Source organism: Camelus dromedarius, chromosome 10 (assembly GCF_036321535.1).
Source record: "Camelus dromedarius isolate mCamDro1 chromosome 10, mCamDro1.pat, whole genome shotgun sequence".
NCBI lineage: Eukaryota > Metazoa > Chordata > Mammalia > Artiodactyla > Camelidae > Camelus > Camelus dromedarius.
In genome coordinates, this window is record NC_087445.1 from 30774832 (window position 1) to 30786409 (window position 11578).

The window sequence follows — 11578 nt, forward strand, 5'->3', positions numbered from 1 at the left end:
AGAAATATATTTGTAAGAAATAGTAAAACAGTCATCTGAATATTCGAGTTTAAGAGAGAGAGAACATTAGAAAAGTTCCTTAGAAAACCCTAATGTTCCCTTCTTATTTTAAATATATTTTTATTGAAGCACAGTCAGTTTACAGTGTTGTGTCATTTTCTGGTGTACAGCACAATACTTCAGTCACATAGGAACATACATACATTCGTTCTCATATTCTTCGCCATAGGTTCCTGTAAGATACTGAATATGGTTTAGTGCTCCCTTCTTGATGCCAATTCTTTTCCTCCTTTCCCACCTCCCAGAGTACTCACTCACAATCTTAATGTTTGGACTTAATCATTACCTTAGTTTACCACATATGTATGAATCTCTAAATAACAACAGATAGTTTTGCCTATTTTTGAACTTCTTTCAGTTAAAGCCATACCATAAATACTCCGTGGTAACTTTTTTTTTTTTTTTAACCCAGCAACACGTCAGAGTCTTCCAGGTTTATGTCTGTCACTGTAGTTCATTATTTTTCATTGCTGAATAGAAATCTGTTGTAGGATGGTGCCCCAGTTTATTTGCCCATTCTACTGTTAGTAAACATTTGGGTTGTTGCCAGTGTTTGCTAATATGGACAATTCTGAACCAACACACTCTTGTACCTTGCGAGTTTCTCTAACGTCCATATTCAGGAGTGGAGTTGCTGGATTGGAGAATATGGGCACATTAACTGTATTAGGTAACGCTGAGCAGTCTCCCAAAGTGATTGTGGCAGCAGCCTGTGAGGGTCCCTGTTGCTCTCTTGCCACATCATTTCCTGGTATCGTCAGCCCAACTCACTTCTGTTAGTCTGGGGCGCAGATGTGGGTGAAGGAGTTCAAACAGCAGTTTCCTCATTAGTCTTGTTCTTTTCAGCATATGACTAGAACATTTCATGACTTGGAGGGAAACGTAGTTAAACGGGACTCTGGAATATGGATTAACGCGTTTGATTATACCGGGATGTCTCACGTAACACCTCACATCCCCGAGATCAACGACACCATCCGTGCTCACTGTGAGGAGAACGCGCCCCTCTGTGGTTTCCCTTGGTATCTTCCAGTGCATTTCCTGATCAGGTTGGTTCATTCTTTCCTGCTTTAGTTGGGGCCTCGTTTGTTCCAAGTCTTACCACTGCATCAGTACTTTATTATTTAAACTGGCTAGGATTATTTAAACTGGTCAGCACAGAAGTTGAACGTTGTTTATACTTTTTTTCTATGACTACAAAACTTCTATTCTTTAGTGGGATAAAGCATTCAGAAGTCCCTCCCCCCAAATTTTGCTTTTTCAAATTTATAAAGTGTTTCCTCTAGAAACCTGAATAGTTAGAAAAGGTAGCCCTCTTAACAGGCCTGAGAGATAGCAGTTAAGGATCAATTTCATATTGTTTTATTTCTGGAAAGTTTATGTTTGGCCACAAAGGACTGGGTGCAAAGAAATAGGATGGGTGCTGGAATCAAGGTCACCTAGGATCCTTGTTCTTACCTTTGGGAAGATTTTATTACACAATAACCTGGGCTTCCGAGAAATTGCCATTGTTTATCATATCCATCAGAGTTTATTTTTATACCCCAAAATGTGTTTCTTGTATTCTGAGCACTTGCATGAGTTATAGACAGACATCAACTAATAAAGCAACCTAAATATTGAAGCCACCTTTCCAAATAGGAAAAACTGGTATCTTCCTGCCCCAGAAGTTTCTCCTCGAGATCCTGCTCATTTCAGACTTGTATCCAAAGAACAGACACCCTGGGATTCTATAAAGCTGACCTTTGAAGCAACAGGTAAGTCATATGACAATTTTTTCTTCTCTTCTTCACTTCTTAAAATTTTTAATAAGCACATGTTTTTCCCTCAAATTTGTAATAGTGACCAGTAACTTCGCAAGGACTTAGTGTTTCTAATAGGAATTGAAGCTGGTTAATTATGATTTTTAAGAGAAAATTTAATGGGCTTTATTTTTTAGAGCAGTTTTATGTTTACAGAAAAACTGAGTAGAAAGTACAAAGAATTCCCAAGCCTCTCCTCTCTCTCAGCTTCCCTTACTAGTAATGTCTTACATTAGTGTGGTTTCTTACAATTGATGAACCAACATTGATACATTATGATTAACTGAAGTCCTTACTTTGCATTGGGTTTGGTTCACTCTTTGTGTTTAGTTTCTGTGGGTTTTGACACAGGCATAATGGCATGCAGCCCCCATGACAGTATCATCCAGAACAGATTCACTTTACTACAAGATCCCTGCTCCACTTCCGCCCTCTCTCCTCCATGCTCCCTCTGGCAGCCTCTCATCTTTTTACTGTCACTGTTATTTTGTCTTTTCAAGAACATCATATACCTGGAATCATACTTTGTAGCCTTCTCAGATGGGCTTCGTTCATTTAGCAGTATGCACTTAAGGTGCCTTTTTATGTCTTTTAGTGGCTTGATAGCTTTTTATTTTTATTTTTTTTACTGTTGTGAATAACATGATGGATGTACCAGTTTGTTTTTCTGCTGACCTACTGAAGGACGTCTTGGTTGCTTCCAGTTTTGGGTAACTATGAATAAAACTGCTATAAACATTTGTGTTCAGGTTTTGGTGCAGAGTAAGTTTTCAGCTCATCTGGATAATTATCTAGAGAGTGCAACTGCTGGGTTGTGCGGGCAGCCTGTATTTACCTTTGTAAGAAACTGCCCAAGCATCCAGAGATAGTATGAGTCCCACCAGTGGTGAATGAGAGTTCCTGTTGTTACACATTCTCACTAGCATCTGGTGCTGTTGGTGTTCTGGATGTTAGTCATCCTGATACATATGTAGTGGTATTGTTTTAAGTTGCAGTTCCATAGTGACATATGATGTTGAGCATCTTTTCATATGCTTATTTGCCATTTGTGTAACTTCTTCGGTAAGGTGTCTGTTCTGATCTTTTGTGTATTTATTAATTTTAGTTTTATTGTTGAGATTTAAGAATTCTTTGTATATATGGATTTAAGTCCTCTATCATGTAACTGTTTTGCAAATATTTTTTCCTAGTCTGGCTTGTATTTTCATATCTTAGAAGTGTTTTTCTTAGAGCGTAAGTGTTTGAATTTATTGAAGTCCACCTTAATCACTTTTCTTTTATGAATCATGCTTTTGGTGCTATATCTAAAAATCACTGCCAAACCCAAGGTCTCTAGATTTTTCTCTGATGTTACCTTCTAGAAGTTTTAAAATTATGCATTTTACATTTAGGTCTGTGATAACATTCTGAATTAATTTTTGTGAAAAGTATAAGGTCTGTGTCTAGATTCACTTTTTCTTGCATGTGGATTTCCAGTTGTTTCAGTACCATTTGTTGACAACTATCGTGTCTCCATCGAGTTGCCTTTGTTTCTTCGTCAAAGATCAGCTGACTTTATTTGTGTGGGTCTATTTCTGGGCTCTCTATTCTGTTCCACTCATCTGCTTCCCTACTCTTCCCATTACTGCACTGTTTTGATCACTGTTAGCTTTATAGTGTGTCCTGAAGTTGGGCAGTATCAGTCTTCTGACTTGTTCTTCAGTATATTGCTTATTGCTAGTCTTTTATCTTTCCATGTTACCAGTTTGTCAATACCAACAAAGTAACTTTTTGGGATTTTGATTGGAATTGCATTGAACCTATGGATCAAGTTAGGGAAAATGACATCTTAACATTATTGACTCTTCCCATCCATGACATGGAATGTCTCTCCATTTATTTATATCTTATTTGATTTTTTAAATCAGAGTTTTATAGTTTTCCTCTTGTAAATCTTGTACATATTTTGTGAGCTTTTTATACCTAAAGATTTCATTTTTAAGGTTATGTAAATAGTATTGTTCATTGGTGGTATATAGGAAAGCAATTGACTTTTGTATACTAACCTTTATCCTGCAACCTTCCTGTAATTGTATTAGTTCCAGGGGTTTTTTGGTCATTTCTTTTGGATTTCTATATAGATGATCATGTCATCTGCAAACACAGAGTTTTATTTCTTCCTTCCCAGTATTTTTACCTTTTATTTCCTTATCTCATGGCATTAGCTAGGACTTCCAGGATGATTTTGAAAAGAAGTGGTAAGAGTGGATATTCTTGTCTTGTTCCTGATCTTAGTAGGAAAGTTGTTTGTTTTATTTACCAGTTGAGGAAGGTCCCTTCTGTTTTTAGTTTGCTGAGAGCTTTTGTTGTGAATGAATTTGAATTTTGCAAAATGCTTTTCTGTCAATTGATACTATCATGTGATTTTTCTTTAGCCTCTTGATGTGATGGATTAGGTAATTGATTCTCAAGTGTTGAGCCAATCTTGCATACCTGGAATAAAGCCCACTTGGTCATAGGGCATAAATTTTTTTATACATTGATTTGATTTACTAATATTATGTTGAGGAGTTTTACATCTGTGTTCATGAAGGGGTACTAATCTATAAGTTTTCTTGTAATGTCTTTGTGTGGTTTTGGTATTAGGGTAATGGTGGTTTCACAGAATTAGAAGGTATTCCTTCTTCCATCTTCTGGAAGAGATTGTAGAGAATTTGTATAATTTCCTTCTTAAATGTTTGGTAGAATTTACTAGTGAACCCATCAGGGCCTGGCTCTTTCTGTGTTAGGTGGTCATTAGTTGTTGATTCAGTTTAATAAAGGACTGTATAAAAATTTTTTTCTCTTGTGTGGGTAGTGGCAGGTTGTGTCTTTGAAGCAGTTGGTCCGTTTCATCTAGGTTATCAAACTTTCGTGCATACAGTTGTTTGTAATACTCTTTTATTATCCTTTTACTGTCCACGGGATCTGTAGTGCTGGTCACCTCTTTCATTTCTGAGATTAGTAATTTGTGTCTTATTTTTTTTCTTATCCTGACTAGAGGCTTATCTATTTTATTGATCTTTTCAAAGAACCAACTTTTGGTCCTATTTGATTTTATCTATTGATTTCCTGTTTCAGTTTCCTTAATTTCTACTCTATTAAAAGGCTTTTTTGTTCTACTTAGGTCAGGTTCCTGGCAGGCAAGTTGCACATCTACTGCCCTGTGTTTTGTTATTACAGATGTCAAGAAATTAGAAAAAAATTATTTGTATGTGTGCAGGTCTGTTTGTGCACCAGCTACCACACTTTTAATTATAGAAGCCTTATAATTTGAAGATTGGGAGAATTAAGATCCTTTGTAGTTTTTGTTTTTCAGGATTTTCATTGCTATTTTTTGCATGCTTATTTTTCTGAAGTTTTAGAACTTTAGTTATTGTCTAATATAGAACCTGTTGCTAATTGGTATTTTGGGAAGTATCTTAATAAATTTATAAATTAAGGAGAATGGACATTATAATGTTGTCACCCTATCCATGACTTGGTAATGTCTTTGCTTTTGTTCATTTAATTTTGTCTTTTAGGAGTGCTATAAAGTTTCTGTTGCTATTATAAAGGAGGTTTTCTCTACTGTTAAGTCCTCTGGCTATATTTTTTATGTAAGAAGGTGGTTGACTTATGGATGTCAGTTTCCTATCTTGCTACCTTACTGAACCCCCCCCTTTGAGTTAATCATCGATACCCTAGCGCTCTCCGGGTATAGCAGTAACTGCCAAACTTCAAAGACCAGATAGTAAGTATTTGGGGCTTTACATCATGTCTTTGTGGTAAATTTTTTTTTTTTGTTAACCACTTTTTAGAAACATAAAAGCCATTCTTAGCCGGAGAGCCATCCAAAAATAGACCTCAGGTATAGCTTGTTGACTACTGGCTATCACCTGCAAATATTTAACTTTTCTTTACCAACTTTTAAGCCTCTAATTTGTCTAAATGGCTAATGCTTCTAGCATAGGGTAGAACAGTTGTGGAGATGGTGAGCATCCTTGCCTTGTTCTTGCTATTAGTACCAAGGTCTCCAGTGTTTTCCCATTAACTTTAGGACTAAGGTATGTATTTATTGTGTTAAGGAAGCATTCGTCAGTTGTCACGCCTTGAATGTTTTTAAAAGGAATAGGTTTTAATTTTGTGAAAGGCTTTTTTAGCATCTGTAAAAATAATCACAGGATTTTTCTTCCAGTTTTAATAAATGGCATATTCTACTAGGTCATGGCCTATTGCTTTCTTAATGTGATGTTGGATTTATTTGGTGATATTTTATTTAGAAATTTTGCATCAGTATTCATAAGTGATACTAGTCCATGTAGTTTGGATTTTTTGAGTACTCTGAGATCTAGGTATACATTATAAATATTACCCATCATAAAATAGCATATAATGAAAAATATGAAATATAGATGTATAACTGAATCACTATGCTGTACACCAGAAATTAACACACTGTGATCCAACTATACTTCAATTAAAAAAAAAATCACAAGAACGTTAAGTTTTCCTTCATTTTCAGTTTCTTGGAATAGTTTATCGATAGAGCATTAGAACTGTTTGGCTGAAAAGTTGGGTTTCGGCTCCTCTGAGACCACCTGGGCCTGGTCCTTTTTCTAGGAAGATTGGCCTGCTTTAGCTTTATATCTGTGTTCAGTTTTTGACAATCTGTATTTTCCTAGAGAAGTATCCATTTCATTTGGGTTTTGAGACTTAGTATAGAGGTCTGCAGAGTGGTCATGTGTGATTTTGTAAAATTTCTTGTTACTTTTCTTCTCTGTGTATTATCTGTGTCTTCTCTGCTCCACTCTCCTTTCCCCCTGCTTTTTGGTCAGGTTAGCTAGTGGTGGTTTTGTTAATTTAAAAAAAAAAGTCAAAAACCTGTTATTAGGTTCATTTTACTTTGTTCTCTATTTCATTGATTTCTGCTTTCATCTGTAGTATTTCCTTGTCTTTTAAAAAACTGTCTACTTTCGTGAAATAGCCTTTGTCTTACCTTTATTTTTACCCTTTCTGAGTCTCTTTTAATTATGTTATTTGGAATGCAGTATGTATGATTAGGTCTGGCTTCATAAGCCAAAGTAAAATTTTATTCTTAGCAGCTGTGTTAGGTCTACTTACACATTTACTTTTATGACTGATACTTTGGGTCTCAATTTTGTCACAATATCTTAAAACACAATTTTATTTGCTATATTCCTTTTTCTATGTCATCTTTCCTTTTTAAAAAAATGCTTTCTGGCACTTGTTTATATTTTTGTTTTGATTGCTTCTTACTTAAACCTTTTACTATCATCTATGTGCCCAATTTTTAACGGCATTCTTTAACTCTATCAGCTTATACAACAGTTTGAGTATCTGCTTCCCCCTTTCCTCAGAGTTTGTTATATGCAACAGTTGTACATTAGTCTTTTACCCTCACCTCAGTAAGTACTGGTTTATCTTAATAATGTATGTGGATATATTAAAATACTGTCAGTTCTTTTGCTACAGTTTTTGCAGTTACCTCCTGGTTAGATAAGCTTATTCTCTAGATTTCTGAAGGGCTCCTGCGTGCTAGGTTCTTGTGCATTTTAAGGGCCAGGATTTAAACACAGATATTCTCCTTGTAAATTCTCTTCCTTTTCTGCTTCACCTCATTACTTACCCTTGTTGATACACAATAAATGTCCACACTGGCAGACCTCTGGTAGGTTTGTACTGAGTGTCTTTAAAGTGATGTAAAGCATGAACTTCCCAGTCTGGTTTGGGTGGTGGGTTTCTTTCTTGTTGCTTTTAAGAAGGTTTTTTAAACTGTTCTTTCCTTTTATCCTATAGGACCAAGCCATATGTCGTTCTATGTTCGAACCCACAAAGGGTCCACACTTTCTCAGTGGTCTCTTGGCAATGGCACCCCAGTCACAAGTAAAGGAGGGGACTACTTTGTATTTTATTCCCATGGACTCCAGGCCTCTGCATGGCAGTTCTGGATAGAAGTACAGGTAGGAATTTACCAGTGTTGCTGGGATCACTGATCAGGTTCCCAGGTGGTATTTGGCAAGAACCCTGGGATCAGTCAGTATTCTACCTTCATAGAACAAAGAACTAACTTTCTCCTCCAGGTCTTGGAAGAACAGCCAGAAGGAATGGTCACTGTGGCCATTGCTGCCCACTATTTTTCTGGGGAAGACAAGAGATCCTCCCAGCTGGATGCTCTGAAAGAGAAGTTCCCAGATTGGACATTTCCCTCTGCCTGGGTGTGCACCTACAATCTCTTTGTGTTTTAATCCTGTGGATGAGCTCTAAGTACACGCCCAATTGGATACTCCATGTGGCACGGTTTCTCCTTACGGATGTTTGTGCGTAAGTCAGTGAATTTTAATGAGCATGTGTTCAAAGAGCTTTGTGGATGAACACTCTTCAGGGCTAAGCACTACCGTGGTTGCACTGTGGGGTGGTGTGCATGGCCTGTTTGGCACCTGAAAATACCAGTTTTCTGGCACTTAAAAGCACATGTGGGTATGGCCACTACACACATTTTATATGACCTTAAGGACAAAAGCCAACAGACCACTTTAATAGTCATCCTCTTAAGATCATGAAAGATGTAGAAGGTACTATGAATCCACTGTTAATGATACAAATGACAGTTCTAACCAAAGCCCAAGACCGTTTGTCGCGTCAGGGACAGTAGGTAGAATACCCATGGAGGTAATGATTCCCCTTGAGACCTACCAGCTCTGTAGGGCATTAGAAAGCGACTGTGCTAAGGACAGGAAGAACCCCCGGGCCTGTGCTGAGAGCTTTGCTGCTGCAGGCAGCGTCTGGAGTGTGCTTTGCATCTCTGAAGCCCTGGTCCCAGTGTGTAACCTGCGTTGGGTTGGTGACTCCTGTTTTGACAAGTGGTCACTGAGATCCACTACTGCAATGCTTATCCGAGGTTGCTTTCAAAGCCTGTTCCCCTTTCCACACGTTCCACCTTGAGAAAAGGACCATTTGTCTAGTTACCTTTTCCTCTGGAGCTTCAGTGTCTTTTGGTTTAGACTGTTGTTTTTGCAAGTTTTATGACCTTAACTTCTTTCCTCAGAGCACTGAGTTGCCATGGTGGCTTATTCTGAGATGGGAGAAGAGAAGGGCATGGAGTGGCCAGGCATTTTATATTTATTCTCTTCATTTTGTAGCAGTCTTCTGTTGTCCAAAGTTAATCCTTTAGGGCATAATTTAATTGATGAACTGGGTCCTTATTTTTGTCTGTGTTCCAGCTAGTTGAACTTCAGTTTCTCAGTAACTTCCTATGTCCAGTAGAGTTTGCTTTCCTGAGACTTGAGGCTGTGGCTTGTACTGGAATGTACTCCTGTAACTGTCCTTTAAGTTGTTGGTGTTCAAAGCCTGCATGATGGCAGCCCTGGGATCTGGAGGTGCTTTTCATGCTGAAGAAGATGGCAGTGTAGCATAGCAGTGCCTCTCATGGCTTCTTGGCTTGAGCAGTGGTAAATTCTGCTAGCTTTTTTCCATTGAAAATGTAAAAAGTTGGGGGGACAAATTTTGAGTTTAGCAAGTATAGGCCCACCCCCAAAACATACTAAAGAAAAGCTATAGTAAAACAAAACAGAAGTGGGCACATCCAAGTGCCACTCGGATCTGCCCAAGCAGAAAGAGCATAGTAAGTGTGCGTCGTAGAAGAAAATACTTCTTAAAGTGCGATGTATCCAGTACGCTCTCTTAATCATGCTCAAGTTGCCTGCCTAATTTACAACTTAAAAATTGACTGGACCCACAGACAGCAGGGCTGCAGCCACAGCTGAATAACATATGAGCTGTCACATGCATGGACAGTGTAGGAACCATATGCAGTTGAAACTCTGTGCATAACTTTACAGTCGGGCCTCTGTGTCCGAGAGTCCACATTCCTAGATCTTCTAAGTACTGTAATACTCATTTAAAAAAAAAAAATCCATGTATAATTGAACCTGCACTGTTCAAACCCCTGTTGCTCCAGAGTCAACTGTATCACTAGTCTCGAGTGTCAGGTGGTGCACAAAAGCTCTGCCATGTTTACAGCTTGTATAGAATCACAGTTGTTGAGAAAAACAAACAGTAATATCTAAATTAATTTCAAAATACAGGCCTATTTTCTGTTCCCATGATTAATCTGCAAAAGATTACTGGAAATTATTTATAGAGAAAAGAAAGCAAAATCCCAAGTGTCGAGGAAGGACATTATATGAGAAACAAACAGGTCCCTATGATTTTTTTTTTTCCTTTGGGAAGGATGTCATTACTCCTTTTCAGTAATCAGTTTTCTTTTTTTGCCTTTGGGTTATTTTCCTGTGTGAACGATTCTCTTTTGGTTTTCTTTGGCATTATAAAGCTTTGATATTGTACAAAGTCAGTAACAGGATGCTTAGCATTCTGGGAGATGAATGCCAGAAATGGTTAATTACACATATTCATGATTCTGTTAATAAGCACACTGTCAGATCAGTAGTACCTGAGATTAAAGAAGTTAGAGTACCCGATTATTTGATTAACTACTCATTTCTAAAAGGGTCTTTTCAAATTCTAACAATTGCATTATTTCCTACAGGATTTAAAGGTAGTTAAGCACAGTTCTGCACATTCAGGTAAAGTGTGAAGGAATGTAATTTTGAAGAAATTCTTTCTTAAAATGTACACTGTGTATGACCTAAGCATGACAGGATTCCCAAAACGTTACCACTGAGGGAGCCATAAGCCAGCCTGCTGACTCAGGAAGCTGTAGGAAGAATTACTACGTCTGTTCATTCTTTTCACTCGTTTGGTGAGGATTAACTATTGCCTTACAAAATTACTGAAATAAACTTTTAAGCATACTAGTTAGTATCTTTAACAAAGAAACAGCTCTTTATTGTTTATGTTCTCCTGTATCCCCATATCTGAAGTTATTTTAAGTCTGTGGGGCCTTCAAAAAAAAAAAAAAAAAAGGCTGTTAAGACCTAGGTGGCTCAGGGAGGTATATCAGCTATTTTAATGGGTCATGTGAGCAGAGAACTCCGCATGGCTCAACTGGAGTCTATTTTACTGTGGAATGTAATTGTGTATTTGAACTTCACTGAAATTAATGGCCTACTCACTTGGTAAAATGTTAAGCTTCCGCATATTTGCAATTTTATCATCTCCAATGGCAAGGAAAATCACTGAAGGGCTAAAAAAAGGAGGATGTTCTTTTACTGGGGGATAGGAAGGAGGAAGAAAAAACTGTCTTTCAGCCAGAGAGTGACCCAGTGCTCATTCCAGTCTCCACACAAGGGAAGGGCCACACCACTGCCTAAAACAGAGTACTCACCTGTGAGCTCCAAGAGCTCTGTGCCAGTTACTTACCTTTCTGAGCAAATTCCCTCTGGACACTTCAGTCCAAGTGAAGCAGCTGAACAACTTTTACTTCTAATACACTTTGCCTTCTTTTAGGGCCAATAAAGCCAAAATGCATGTCTGTTTTTATTTGAAAAAAGTTTTTTAGGCATTTTTGAAGTGAATCAGTGCATTTTTTGATACTACTGCTTCTTTGATTGTTAAAAATGTAACAAACATGTTGATAAATTATTTTTTCCAAGTTTGGCCCTACACCATGACCAAATGGGGTTTAACCCAGGAATGCAATGTTGGTTTAACAACTAAAAAAACAATCATTGTCAGACACAATACATATTACTAGAATAAAGGATAATAATCTCAAACAGATGCAGAAGCTGACAAAG

The 11578-nt window shown here is 37.5% G+C and overlaps 1 protein-coding gene across 1 annotated transcript in view; it reads left to right on the forward strand.

Moving 5' to 3' along the window:
- Positions 1 to 10360, forward strand: part of ERMP1 (endoplasmic reticulum metallopeptidase 1) — a 48176-nt gene extending 37816 nt beyond the window's left edge. The window contains exons 12-15 of the mRNA XM_031449755.2: positions 907 to 1109; positions 1702 to 1817; positions 7680 to 7843; positions 7964 to 10360. Coding sequence (XP_031305615.2) covers positions 907 to 1109; positions 1702 to 1817; positions 7680 to 7843; positions 7964 to 8128 — 648 coding nt within the window. The 3' untranslated portion in view covers positions 8129 to 10360. The remainder of the gene's footprint in view (positions 1 to 906; positions 1110 to 1701; positions 1818 to 7679; positions 7844 to 7963) is intronic.
- The last annotated feature ends 1218 nt before the right edge of the window (positions 10361 to 11578 follow it).